This window comes from Plasmodium gonderi (genome assembly GCF_002157705.1).
Source record: "Plasmodium gonderi DNA, contig: Chr14, whole genome shotgun sequence".
NCBI lineage: Eukaryota > Apicomplexa > Aconoidasida > Haemosporida > Plasmodiidae > Plasmodium > Plasmodium gonderi.
The window spans coordinates 1007041-1022272 of NW_021628939.1; the positions used below are offsets into that span (position 1 = coordinate 1007041).

General features: G+C 26.1%; 3 protein-coding genes across 3 annotated transcripts in view; 1 reads left to right on the forward strand and 2 right to left on the reverse strand.

The window, feature by feature from the left end:
* Positions 1-173: 173 nt before the first annotated feature.
* PGO_142120 (hypothetical protein, conserved) lies at positions 174-9692 on the reverse strand (the record flags this gene model as incomplete). Its single annotated transcript, XM_028690206.1, has 1 exon — positions 174-9692. One exon carries the CDS (start codon positions 9690-9692, stop codon positions 174-176), a length of 9519 nt encoding a protein of 3172 aa, XP_028546007.1.
* Positions 9693-10563: 871 nt separating this feature from the next.
* On the forward strand, positions 10564-13158 carry PGO_142130 (palmitoyltransferase; the record flags this gene model as incomplete). Its single annotated transcript, XM_028690207.1, has 11 exons — positions 10564-10615; positions 10781-10901; positions 11232-11345; positions 11469-11515; positions 11671-11724; positions 11878-11965; positions 12108-12216; positions 12344-12417; positions 12580-12722; positions 12913-12961; positions 13116-13158. 11 exons carry the CDS (start codon positions 10564-10566, stop codon positions 13156-13158), a joined length of 894 nt encoding a protein of 297 aa, XP_028546008.1.
* Positions 13159-14086: 928 nt separating this feature from the next.
* The window catches only part of PGO_142140 (3',5'-cyclic nucleotide phosphodiesterase), a gene marked incomplete at both ends in the record, with an annotated part of 5882 nt that continues 4736 nt past the window's right edge, over positions 14087-15232 (reverse strand). Inside the window, 3 exons of the mRNA XM_028690208.1 lie at positions 14087-14273; positions 14402-14805; positions 14958-15221. Coding sequence (XP_028546009.1) covers positions 14087-14273; positions 14402-14805; positions 14958-15221 — 855 coding nt within the window. The remainder of the gene's footprint in view (positions 14274-14401; positions 14806-14957; positions 15222-15232) is intronic.

Below are 15232 nucleotides of genomic sequence, written 5' to 3' on the forward strand. Positions count from 1 at the left end.
AGAGTAAAAAAAAAGGAATACAAAATTGCACAATATATTGGGAAAAAATAAAATGGAAAAGTGAAATAGACAAAACAACATAACAGTCGTCTAGTAGGATAATAAACAGGAGTGTAAAACGTAACAAATGTAGATTTCTTATGTTAACTGGTTGACCGATCTCGTTTCCACCATTAAATAGAAAATTTCAAAGAATATAGCAAGACATATATATCTGAAAAGAAGTTGCTGTTTTTTAAAAATGTACTACCCAGTATGGATAACAAAAGCTCCAAAGTTTTTAGCAAAAATGGGTTAACTTCATATCTTACTAATTTAAAGGTGTCATAAATGAATACTGTCTTTGTTTTAATAATATTTACTTCGTCATAAAAATAACTGTTGTAATATAAGGATGTATTTTTTTGAAAAAAAATGAATATGTTTATTAGAAGAATAATTATTTTGTTAAGCAAATTAATCCAACAAATAATAAAATTGGAATCAAAAAAGTCCACATTCTTGTAACACCGTAACAGATGTGAATAATCGTCTAGACTCTTTTTAATATCTCTGATGTAGTGCATACGTAGCATTGTTAAAAATGTTATAACGTACGGTTTTATAACTGTTGCTACACATGGAACCATGTATGATGTCCTAACATTTCCATTTTTACTACACATTGAATTACATTTTGTGCAAATGGAAAGTTTCAGATTTAAATTTTCCAACATATTTTCCCATAGAGCGCTACTTTTTAAAAAGCATAAATCGTGATGATCCAAATTCGTTATTTCATTTGAAAGAAGTGTAGTTATATTGTCAATATTTATATTTCTCATAAAAGCTTCCTTTCTTTGACCACCAAGTATGCATACGAAATGATAAAAATCCGTAATCTCCTTTGTTGATTTATCATTTTGCACACAGAATTTCACTTGATTAATTTCCTTATTATTGTCTTTTTCATTAAAACGAACAAAATGTTTTTCACAAGGTTGACTATGTTTTTGATATTTCTCATTTTTGCTACCTAATGACATCGTGATATTATTCTGACATTTTAAGCTTCTCACATTTTTTTCTGTACAAATTTCAGCGATGTTAAATATGTAATAAAACAAGAACAAATGATTTAGTAATATATTGTTAATGTATAAATTATACTTTTCTTGATCAAATAATTTAATAGGACTATAATAGAAACTATTTTTAATACAATCTTTCGTTTGATATATGCAAAAGGTTAATATGTGTATTGAAATGTTATTATACCACTTGGAAATATAGTAAATAAAAAACTCAACGCACATTATATCTTTCATATTCATGGATATATTTAACGCATTCTTTCTCATCATGTATAATGTTGCAATTTTTGTTTTATATCGTATTGATTCATTTTCATCATTTAACATAAATATTATACAACCATAAAGTACTATAAAGAAGGCGGTATATAAATTGTACTTTCTCAAATGTTTCAGTGCATCTTTTATATAAATAATATCGTATGTAATATTTTGATACGTTATTTTGTTATGTAATACTTTTGTTATCCACATGTTTAAATCATTTCTATACCATTGTGTGTATCTTTCATACGGGCTAGTGCTGTTTTGAGAACAAGGATTCTTACAACTGCAATTGCCTTTACTTTCTATCATAGGTAAGACATAATTGTAAATATCCACCTCGACACAGTTTCTTGAGTGGCAATTGTTATTCACAAAATATTCTATATTAAAATTTTTCTTTTTATTTTGATCTCTTCGAATATTATTGCTGTTCCAATTTTTACCATAATCTTGAATATTTGAACATTTGGAAAAACATTCTTCTCTGTTAAGGAAGGTTGTATGTTCACTAATATTATCATACATATGTGTATTCATTTTTTTTATTTCTTTTTTCTTCTTGTTCAATTGTTCGTAATCATATTCCACAATTCCGTAGTTTATGAAAGCCTTTACAAAATACTTCATATATGTAGTTGAATTTTTGTTATACAAAAGGGATAGAAAATTTACAAACAGGAGAAAATAGAAATAAGCATAATTAAAAAGAGCCTCCTTCATAGTACAACTGAGAGATGAAACAATTTTAACCTTTTCATTATCAATAAATTCGTATATCAATTTAATGAAACCATTTTGTGGTGAGTGCATATATTTTCTATCAATATCTTCATTCTCCTCAATATTGGCAAAATGCTTTGCACATATGTGGTAGCTATACGAAATGACATACTTGTCCAGAAAGTTATTTCTAGCATGTTTTATGTAATATTGCTGCATTTTATCAAATAGAAATAAATTTTCAATAGATATAAAACTTATAATTGTCAATAGAATGCTAAAACAGTACTTTTTAATTTGTATATTGTCCTTATACTTGTAGACAATTTCAAAAAGTAGTAGATATAGATATATGTATATCCTTTCATCATCTAACAGCAGCGTTTTATCATCAAAACCATCCTCAGCATTATCATCACAAACATCTTGTTTGGTATCATCAAATGATTCTGCATCGAAGACAATGTTAAATTCCTTTTTATTATATTTCATGAAAAAATTAAACGAACTGTAATTGGATAATTTACTTAGATGGCTTACCTTCGCTTGAAATTCCTTTTTATTCCTCTTCTTTATATTTAATAACCAATTGTATAAGAACGCTTCTATATACTTTTCATTATTAATCGATAGATATATATCCAAAAGGGAAACAAAATTATTGATATTTTTTGTTATTTTCATCAACAGTTCGTTCACTAAAACGGATATAAACATGTCATCTGGATATAGTGTTAATTTGTTAAAAAGTAAATTTACTACATTTTTGTGTAACGAAACTGATATTTTGTTATACAAGATATTTAAAATTTGTAAAATTAGCAAAATTTCTGAATATCTTTTACTTTTAATAAATAGGAGTAAAAATTGAAAAAATATTTTTCTAAACTTTTCTTTATTTTCTTCTATCAAAATTTTGGACTCATTTCTCCTAACAAATTCTATAAACAAAAATAAATAACAATTCTTTTTTTTCTTTTCAATAGCACTTACTATAATTTTATTTAAAAAATTAAAAATCAGTTTTTCCATCTTCAATTTTATGTATATATGTAAATATACATTAACAATTATTCTACAAATAAGTACTTGAACAAAGTAGTTACCATAGATAAATAACTTCTTGAAATATCTTAAAAACAGAAAGTATATATTAATGTTGCTTATTCCACTTTCGCCTTCTTCATTAGTATTATTCATCTTATTCTCATCATAAGTACCGTTTCGGGTATTATTATATGTATCTTTACAATGTGCATTTTTTCCTTTTTCAATATGATCATTCAGGTTATCACTTATTTGTGTATTTTTCTCTCCTTTATTAATCGGTTTGTCCATATCTAAGCTAAATTGATGTATACTATGCGTCTCTTGTAAATTTCCCTTCAGGTTGCAAAGTAAGAAATAATCATCATTGTTAAAAATTATAATATTTGATAGAAATATTAATATAGGTATAAATTGTGCATAAAAATTAGAATAATCAAAATAGGATTTATATCTATTTTTATTACAATGCTGTGCATTTAAAATTTTGCACTTTTTTATAAAAATATTTAAAAATATCTTTAACAAATTGACAGAGTTTAATAAATCACAAAATGTCAAATTTATGTTTTTAAATATTCTTTTTTTACTTCCAGTACAAAAATAATACATATTCGATGATACGTGATAAGAATAATTCAACTTTGCTAATAATCGTTTTGTTAAAATGTTGTATAATGATGTACTCGAACTTTTTAGACAAAAAAATTTACTCTTATAATAAATTAAAGAAATTTTGTATATATCATTAATATATTCATGTAGCGTCTTATTATCTAAAATTGTGTATATATGTTTTATGATATTTAAACAAATCACCTTTTTATATTTATTATTCCCAATATATAAATAATTTATGACAATTTTTATTATAAAATTGTATATAATGTATTGTTCTTTCGATTTATATGACTTAGCTAAGGAGCTTAGCGCTAGACATATATTGCTTGACTTTCTTAAAAAATTCATGTTTATTCTTTGATTATCCAATAAAAGCATATTTAATTTTATATTTAGTTCAAAGTTGGATTGTTCAGGAAAAAGCTTTTCATAGCCTGGTTCTTTGTATGTATTACCTTTCTCACTCTGTGTGTTGATCCTACATGTTCTATGTTTTTTCGGTTCCTTTTGGGTGAGATTAAAATTACTCTTTAAAAAATGCGTAGATAAAATTTCACTGACGTCCACATTTTCTTCTTCCTTCAACGTGAGCAATTTATTTAGTTCACTAATTATTCCGGTTAAATATTCGAAATTATATCCTTCAATATTTCGTTCAGAATTGTTATAATTGTGGTTTTCATCAGCATCCCCTGTGTTTACATTTACAAAAGCACCAATAATGTCGATTTTGGTATGCGTTTTGTTTTTTTCCTCATCTGCATTGAACATATTAGCGCCATTCTCCCCCTCATTTTTCATAGTATTATCCTCTTGTTTTTTGAAAATAAGCAAAATTATATATACATAAAAGAGTGGAATTGTCTGCATATTCTCACTAGCCCTCATTCCTATAATTCTGCAAACATCCAAGAGACAATCGGCTAAATACTGCTGACATGCAATATGCTTTGAATATAATAACAAACATAGAAGATTTTGAATAATAAGATGAATTTCTGTATTCTGAAAAAAACACAAAGATATATTTTTTTTTGTCAGACTCGCATAATTATTACTCCTTGTACATTCATTTTTTGAGACATAATTTGTTAATGCATTATGATTCTTCCTCTCCTGTTCGTAGCAATCCTCAGAAATGTCAATATTAAATTTGAAGGAAAAATCAATTATGGATGTAAACAGGATGCATATATATTTGATAGACAACCAAATGATTATGGAAGTTACCTCCTTTTCATTTTCATTCTCAAAAATCATATGTCCTCTACAGTCAAAAAAAAAATTTTGGGACTCATTTAAAAATAGAAAGTTCAAATAATTAATAAAATAGTACAAAATATTACAAATGTAAACTTTTAATAATATTAAGTAGTAAGTATCAGATGATTTTCTTTCCCAGTTCGGTTGAAAAAATAAGTTGGATTTTCCAGAGTTTATATATGTGTTAAATTTACATAAATTAATTTTGGAAAAATGTTTACTAAATTCTGTATTTGTTATGTTTTTTCTAAAATCTATGTTATCCTTTAAATATAAGATAAATTCGTTTATGTAATAGGCCAATTTATACATTTCACAATTTTCTATATCCTGATGATTAGTAATTTTTAGAATACTTTCTTTTTTAATTTTATTAACAAAATTTTCAAATATATACAAAGGAAGATTTTGCATAATACAGTGCTTCTTCCAATTATCACTGAATAAAAAATTTATGTAATTTATTAAATATTTATTATCTTCCTTAATATATTTAATGTCGCTAAATTTAAGGGGACTAATAAAAAAGTCATATGCAATGATGTCTTGATTAATGTTTCCTTTTAAATTATTTATTTTTCCACATATAACATAGTTATCAATGCTTCTATCACCACAAACAGGACGATAATTTACTACCATGTTTTTTTCCCTATTGTTGACATTAATACTATGGTTTAACGAAATGAAGCATAATTTTAATAAGAAGGCATAAAAAGTATGATCCACCTGCTTATGAGACTTTACCAATGAAATAAATGAATTATTTAAATACGAAAATTTCTGCTTTTTAAGTATAGTTATACTTACAGTTTTGAAAAATATCTCTCTTGATATTAAATAAAATTCCTTCCATGTTGTTTTTGCATTAAATAGAAAAAAAAAAAAGTTCATAATTTCAAAGTGTTCGCAATAGTTCACTATTGTATTTAGAATATCCGAACAGTACATAGTTGCCTCTATGCTCATATCTTTATTTATGTTTTTAAATAAAATGAAAATTATATTCATTAAGTAGTAATTATACAAAAAAATGCCTTTCTCTTTGTCTAAATGTTTTGCATTCCATGAATGAAACAGACATGAAGAATATACATTCTTTGGAGATTTACAAACTTTGTCTTCACAAAGCACTTTTGTATTTCCATACAAAAAGAACACAACTTTTAGCATGTCACGTGAACAGTTATCACAGCTGGTTGAATAGGTATCCATAATATCCTCCAAATCTTCTTCTTCTTCCTGTTCATTAATCTTGTCTACTTCAAGAGAATATTCCCCATGGTAATTATTTACCATTCCTCTTTTTCCTTGTTCTTCCTTCCTTTTATCATTATTTGTGTTCTTACTTTGGGGTATTATCTTATTTTCTCCTTTTTTTCCAGTTTTTTTCTCCCTTTTCTTCTTGTCTATCTCCAACATCCTATGATAATATATAAAAAATTTCTCAAAGAATAATAAAATGTACTTTCTATAAGCATCCCTACTAGTCCTCGAAATGTTCATTATGGAGGTTATTAAAAATGTTTGGAACAAATACAAATCACAAAGGTTTAAATATTTGTTTTCACAAATGAAAGATAAAATGCATAAGACAATTTCGTCATTCGAAAAATAAAAAAAGTTATTTAAAATGTTGACATTTAACAAAACATTGTTTCTCAATTGATAAAAATAATGGTTCTCATAATTTACTATTTCGATGGACTGATATTTTCTCAATGTACATAATGTGTACAATTCCAAATAGGTAATGTTTTCTATGGTGTGAAAATTATATAAGAAATATTTTTCTAATTTCTCTTCCCTCACATTGGATGCATTTTCCTCAAAATTTTTCTTTTCCATATATACAGTTTTATAATTAAAAAAAATATTTTCCTCCATTTTTTCTACAACACAATTATACACAATTTCGTCTACTTTTTTTTTCTCTAACAATTCGTTTATCAAAAATTCAAAGTAATTTTTTCTTCTTATTTTTTTTGAGCTACTCATGTCATTAAGACAAATAAAATTGTCCACACTATTTTGTGACCATTTTGTATAATTCGTTTCGATATGCCTTACTTTTTGTTCCTCTTCTTGGGTTGTGTCAAAAAAATATTTCCTTAAACTTAAATCGAAATATTCCTTATTTAAAATAAAGTAAACATAATTATTATCATTTTTATAAAATAACTCAATAATTTTCTTTATATAAAAAGTCTTCATGCAAAAGTTATCTGTCATTAAAATGTTTTTCAAAAATATGTAGTACAACAAATACTTATCTTCTCCGTGAACAAATATATGCTTAATGCATTGTTTTATCAATTCATACAACGAGAACATGAACAAATCGTCATTTTGAAAAAAACAGTAGAAAATATATTCCAACACATTTCTTGCACACATGGACTTTTTAAAATATTTTAACAATAACGATAGGCATAAATATTTTTTTTTTTTTTCCTGATTAAAAATTATATAGGTTAAATGGTTATAAACATCCTTTTTTACATATGCGTTTTTCCTGCTTCTCAGCAAAAATTCGTAAATGCTTATGCAACTTTTCCATATTATTTTTATGTTATACCATGAGTATTTTTTTAATATTCGTAACACACTTTTCATAATCACATTGTACAAATGCGCTAGAAATTCTATTTTCTTATTATATATGGCATATTCAAAACATTCTCTTAAAGTACTTATCTCCACAATTTCGTCTAATTGTAATGGTGAATGGTTTTCATTCATATTCCGCACGTGCTCGTAAATTTTGTTTTCACTTTTAATTTTAAAAGTTTGATTCATTTCAATCACTTTTGTGCCTTTTACACATGAATCACAGTTCTCATCATGGCAAGAGTCTTCATGCCTATGATCAGTAATATCGAGCAATTTGTTAATATCAGACCTTTTATCATAACTAACCATGTTAACAACATCTTTGAATGTTTTATCTTCAGTTTGATCTGTTTTATAAAACAAATTGTTATAATTGTTGATTAAATTATGCCCATTTGCATATTCATAATTTTCAGGAGGTTCTTTGTCCAAATGCTCATTTCTCTTCATTTTGTTAATTCCCACAGATTCCTCAGTACTATTATTTTGATGATTCTCCGTTAAAAGACAGGCTTTTGTTACTTTTGAGAAGGTTGTACCATTAGTGTGTTCAAAAATATATTTCATTTTTTCATTTTTCTGTAACCAGTAATTTATACTTTCTATGCATAAAAAAATATAAAAGGGGTTTTTACTACCTTCACATAACAAATTTTTTATTTTAAAAAATAATAAAAAATAATCAAAGTTTTCACTAATATTAATACTTCTTACATTTTTATATTTTATAATTAAAATACTTCTATATTTACATAACATTAAAAAGGGATTCTCCCTTTTCTTTTCCTTAATAATATTGTCACATTTCTGTAACAGATCCTTTATCTTTTTTATAAGACATAAATATTTTTGCACATCTGGAATGCTTTTACTATTTTTGCATTGGTTTCCTTCTTCTTCCTCCTCTGTTACAATGTCCCCATCACTGTCACAGTAACTGTCGACGAACCCTTCGTAATGATTAGCATATCCGCTGTTACTTGACGAGAAGTTATTACTTACTTGGAGATTATCATTTACACTATTGCAATCATTTAAGCAGTTGCTATCACATGCATAGTTTCTATCACATGCATAGTTTCTATCACATGCATAGTTTCTATCATTTGCATAGTTGTTATCATTTGCATAGCCTCTATCATTTTCATGCCCCTTTTGCTCCTCTAATTTGGTGCTTATTTTTTCACTCTTAGGAACTTTGTGTGATTCACCTTTTTTCTGCGTCTTCGAGCACTGCTCGATTCTGAGATGGTGTTTCTCTTGAATTATTTTTACTGAACGGATGGGAGAAACATTTTCTTGATCTTTCAAAAAAAGATTTATTTTCGTTTCATAAGTAACTATGATATGTTTCACTTGCTGATAAATTAAGCAAATATGTGTACATATGTCTTTATCAAAAGGAAATTGCAACAGAATTTTTTTTAAATTTTTTGCAATCAGTAAGAATGTTTTAAGCATATGAGATTTTAACTCTAGTGTTGCATTACTGTTAAAGGTTATTAGAAAATTTGCAAAAACGTTTAAATAGTTTTGATTTTTTTTTAAAAAATTTATTTCCAATTTGTTGTTAATGTATCTTAATATGTTTGTGTAAAATAAGCCAATGTGTTGCTCGTGAAATGTGCTATAATTATTTATTAAATATTCAATTATCAACGTTTTATAATTCATGCCATGATGCTGATCATTATTTTTTGAAAAGATATTTTTTAAAAAGTGGAAAATTAAATTATCTTTCCATTTATTATTCGTAAATATATACAAATTAATAACTCTGAAAGGATTGTTCTTAATTTTCATACATTTCATGTATATAATTAAGTATATAAAATACTCACCAATTGATAAATTTCTTTCATTACATATGGTAAAACTCTTATAATTATCAAAAAAGTGTGTTACATATGTTTTTGCATCTGTTACATATATATGGCATTTTTTCCAATACAAGATTATTTCTTCCTTGTTTAAAATATCTGAATGCATAAAACTGGAGATAACATATTTATGAATATGTAACAGTTTTTTTTCAATTTCATGAATTTCTGTTTTTCTAGCTTTTTCAAAAAATTGTAAGCCTGTCATTTTTTTTTTTTTTCCCATTCATCCACTTTTAAAAATCTCATTAATTTATTTGCTGTTCACGTGAACTTCACATTTTTTGTAAGTTGTTCTCATCTGAGCCTTCTCTTAACCAAGTTTTCCCTCCCTTAAGGAAGCTTTATTAGCGTTCTTTTTACTATATTTTATATGATTCCTCCTGGAATATAATTTCTTCTCATCTATTTTGAAGAAATGTGTTTTAAGTAAGTATACATATATGATTCTTATGTAACTATATGAACATCCGTATATATATGCATATACATAAGGAACGTTTTTACAATCTGTGGGTACACGCTAATAAACCCTGAGAATGGGTGGAAATCTTTGCGAATTACAATCACTTCGTGCTGTTATCAGGACCATTTGAGGAGTAATTTGCATAAAATTGCTGGTGGAATTTTTACATGGATTATGCATATGTGTAAAACTTCATACAATATATACAAGTATATATGTATTTATATATTAATTGCTTGTATGCATCTGCACATTAAATTTTTTTTTTTTTTACTTTTCGTGAATACCCATTAAAAATCGTGCTGCTTGTGTGCATACAGATATTTATTATTTTTATTTTATTTTTTTAAAAGTGTCAAATTGCTACACTACTTGAAGTACATCAGCAGAATATATATATACATATATATATATATATATAAAACACTTTCTATGGATTCACAATTATGCGAATAAAAAATGGAAATCCTACAACGGAACGTATTTCTGCTTACATTTTTAGGAATATATTATTAGATGCGGTGCTACAGATATATGAAAAGAATACTTACATTATTCACAGTAGTAAAAATTTTCTTTTTTATTTATTTTTATTCAAACAATTCTGACATAAATGTTTCAAACAAAAGCACCAAGGGCTCCCTTCCTTTTGCCATTATACAAGGGTTAAACTTTTCTACAAAAAAAAAAGAAATGATAAAAATACCAAATGGGTTCATATATTTATATATTCTTATCTTACATATATTTTCATGTAAAAATGATAAATACCACATATACATATAACACATGTATGTTTTTTTTTTTTTTTTTTTTTTTTTTTATTTTAGTTTATGAAAGTAACAACATTTTTTTGTGTCAAGGGAATATCATAACGGGGCCAAATATTTTTCATCTAATTTTTACCTATGTGATCATAATCATTACTGTTTTTCCAATATACATAATTATGTAAGTATTTAAACTACAATCGCAGTTGCACATCTATACAGGAGAACACGTTGTGTAATTGTTTTTATAAGAAAAAAAAAATACGACTATTAAAAATTGTAAATCCAGAACAAAATACAAAAAAGACAAAACATAAATTCATTCACGTGTGCATAAGTATATATGTTTGCTTACACTTCAATTTATTCATATACGAGATGATAATGTCATAAAACAGAAAATAGAAATCGAATAATACATTTACCCATAGTTTAGCATATTCGCAATATATACACATTCTCGACAAATATGTGTACATTTATTTATAATTCCACTAATCCCTAATTGCAGATATTCCCACATAGAGACCTTTTTATTGCTAATCCTTGAGACACTTTTAATAACAGCATTTTTTATTTTAGTTTTATTTTTCTTAACGACCACAGCATTTTGCGATCCTGGAATGTAAGAAGAAAAACGAGTGAATTAGAAAATAAACATTTAAATATGCTTAATGCTACATCATGAGGATTTATTATCATTAATTTTTTTTTTTTTTTTTATTTTTTTTATTTTTGCCCATTACAGAATTCCAAAAAAGAGTCATGTTGACTTATCTTTACCAAAGGGGAGAAGTACGCAAAGTGTAGTTTGTTCATAATATAAGTTTGTTTGTGTGTATAGTAGTGCTCTAATGCACTTATCAGTTTGCACATGTATTATTTGGTTTATCCACTTTTACGAATGAATTAATACATCGTCAATTATTTGATATTCTATTTTTGTTTAGCTGCATTTACAACTGTAAAAGTAAATGGCACTATTATAAAGAACTATTGGTGCGGTAAGTTTTTACACTTTTTTTATTATTCGCATGTATGTTGCATTATTTTATACTAGCACTCCATTTTATCTTTTTTTTTCTATTCTACACTATTCTATTTTTTTTTTTTTTTTTTCTTCTTATTTGCCAACCCATCGACCAATGTACATGCAGTACACTGTAACCACTTTAAAGAACCAAGAAGCAAGCATTGTTACATGTGCAATAACTGCGTTACTAAGTTTGATCATCACTGTGTATGGTAATACGTAAAGACAGAAATGTGGATAATTTTTTTTTTTTTTTTATGCATATTTCACTTGAGCATGTTTTGTCATAAGTTTTACATGCTTATTATATCATACTTTATTCTTTTTCAATATGTTTTTCTTTAAAACTGTTAGGTTAGGAAATTGCATAGGGTCCAGGAACTACAGGAGATTTATTTTTTTCATTTTGAATTTGTCAATCCTTTCAACAATTATCTGCTTTACATTTATTGGGATTTTTATTGTAATAAAAACACACATCCATATTTATGCATTGACTTATCCCACACATATGTCATATACCCACGATAGTGACATGATTAGAAAAATTGTCTCTTATGACCATTAACATATTTTCACACTCTTTGCAGTGCCTATGTATGAAGGAATATCAAAACATTACATTAGGATCAATTTTTTACACAATATTTGAATATCCACATATGTAATGCAAAATAAAATGCACCAAAAGAACAAAAAAAGAAATGCATAATGAGGAATAACAGTATTGTATATTTAATTATTTATTTAATTTTTAGCTCTTGTAGAGTAAATATATCGTTTCTTTTTTCTTTTCTTTTTTTTTTTTTTTTTTTTTTTATAACAGCGCATTGTACATTATTTATACCATACCGTCATCCCTTTTGCTAATTAATTTATTCTTGTACCATTTAAAGATGATATTCTCCAATAGAACAACATATGAAGATATTCAAGGCTTATACGAAGAAGACAATCCCTTCGATGAGGGTAATCCTTTATTTTACCTTCACGTTGATATATATATATATGTGTTCTCGCTGGAGTTTGTGTGCATATGTATACTTGCGCTTGTTCATATGCATAAATATGTGTGTAAATATTCCACTTCAGTATTAACTGCTTACTTACCATATATACTTATACACTACATTATATCTTTTATTTTACACCATTCTAGGGAAACTCATGAATTTAAAAAAGTTTCTTCTCACGCCCGTTAGCAAGAAGTAAAAATAATTATGCAATGACAAAATTTATAAAATTGGGAAAATCATTTGAAGTATTTTTTTATTTTGTGAACAAAAAAATAGAATATATAGAAATTCCTACACATATAACACTTTTTACACACATTTTCTTTCCTTAACGTACATTTTGTAGGCAAGTGGAATGGACAGAAATTGTAAAAATAACAGCGGTGTAGATATTTAAATGCCGGAAGAATATAAAATGTGAACTTTTTTTATTTTATTTTATTTATTTTTTTTCTGTTCCTTGTAATGTACATTTTTGATTTTTATTTTTTTTTAGTTTTCTTTGTTTTTATTGTTGGTTTTTTTTTTTTTTTTTTTTTTTTTTTTTCATTATTTTTCCTATTAATTATGAATGAAAAGCATACAACTTGTCCAAAAAAAGAATATCTTATTTTCCCAGCTTATTTTAGTTGTAATGATATATAAATAATTCCATTTTTACCATTACGAAAAAACAAAACTTGAGTTACATTAAAAAATAAATGTTAATTTAAAATAAAAGGATGTTGTAAACACAAAAACAATGCAATTATAGAGAAAAAGGGCAAAAATAAAGAAATTAAAAGAAAAGGGACAAATAGAAGGAAATCCCCCCCTCTACATACATACATATACACACACATACACACACTTAGCGTTATGTATATATTTATATGATTTTATAAACACTAGATTAAAAAAATATTAAAGCAAAGAAATAAGAGAGAAAAAAAAAAGGTTATATAAATATATTTTAAATAAATTAGCATGTCCGCTAAAGTAAAAGATAGTATACTCTGTTGTCTTAAAGCATAAAAAAAAAAAAAAAAAGAGTACGAAAGACATAAAAATTGACTTTTTCACAAAATTTATTAAAAAGAAAGAAAACATTTAGTAATTAAAAATAATATGTGTGCGTATATGTATTATAATTATTACTGTAAAAACAAATATTAGACACATAAAAATGGATTACTTATTGTTGAAAATGATGTTCAAACATGGTGGTAGTTTATAATCCTCTCGTTGCTTAAAATTGATACAAACATTTCCTTTGAAATAAAAAAAAAAAAAAAAAAGGTTTCTTTCTGAAATTATATAATAGTCACTGCTCTTATATCATACAGAAATATTCTTTAAAAAAAACGTCAAATCGATATAACCATTTTTTCTTTCATCGTTTTCGTTCTTATTTTTTTCTTTTCTTTTCACGTATGTTGGATCGTAAACCTTGATTATTTTTTCTTCTTCCATAAGTTTGTTCCACATAAGGCAATTGTTATTTAGTCTCCTCAGACAGATATTCCTGAAATGAACGAAGGAAATGTGTGCTCGTTACATGCATATATACAGACATACACATATGCATGCATAAATGTAGGTAAGCCTCGTCGTGACAGGAGTATCTTTTTTTCCTGCTCAAAATTTAATTACTTTATAAATTCGTTTTCATTTATATAAGTGAGCTCATCAAATAGAGGCATAACGACAAATTTCAAAAACGTGATTTGAGACTGGCAAACTTCATTGTGCTTTTTTCTGTCACATAAAGGTGATAAAGGCATTTTATTTTTTAATTCTTCATCTCCTTGAGAATAAAATTCACACAACACGCGTTGGCACCATTTGTAATGTTCGTTCCATTTAACGGATCCATGGGATATATCTGCGCTTTTTATAATCATTTTTATTAGTACTAATAAATCGTCGTTGTTTTTTATGTAATCAAAATCTTCACTTTCTCTTCTTATCCGAAATTTAGAAATTATTTCAAAGTGATGTTTCATATCAGTACTCAAAATTAATTCAATAATAAATGATCGAATTAATCGAAAGTCCTATCCATTGAAAAAAGGCAAAAAGGAGAGGAATGTGGACAGGAAAATTTGCATAGGTAAGTAGATACACAATAACTTCAATGTGTATATTTATATATACACACAAAAACATATACACGTATGCACATGCTAGGTGAATCATGTGACATTACCTTTTCCGAAAAGGATTTTAAAAGGTTGCATTCGTTCATTTGTAATATCTTAAAGGTTATAGATGCATGGTAATTTTCCAAGACACTAATATCATTATAAATAACGCTTAATGGATGAAGACTGTTTACAAAAAATAAATTATTATATCCAGGATGACCTATATCATGACAAATTCCGGATATGAACATGACAAGTTTTAGTTTATATTCCATGTGATCATAAAGTCCTAGTTTTTTGCTTAAACAGAAAAATTTTTGCGTTACCTGAAAAGATG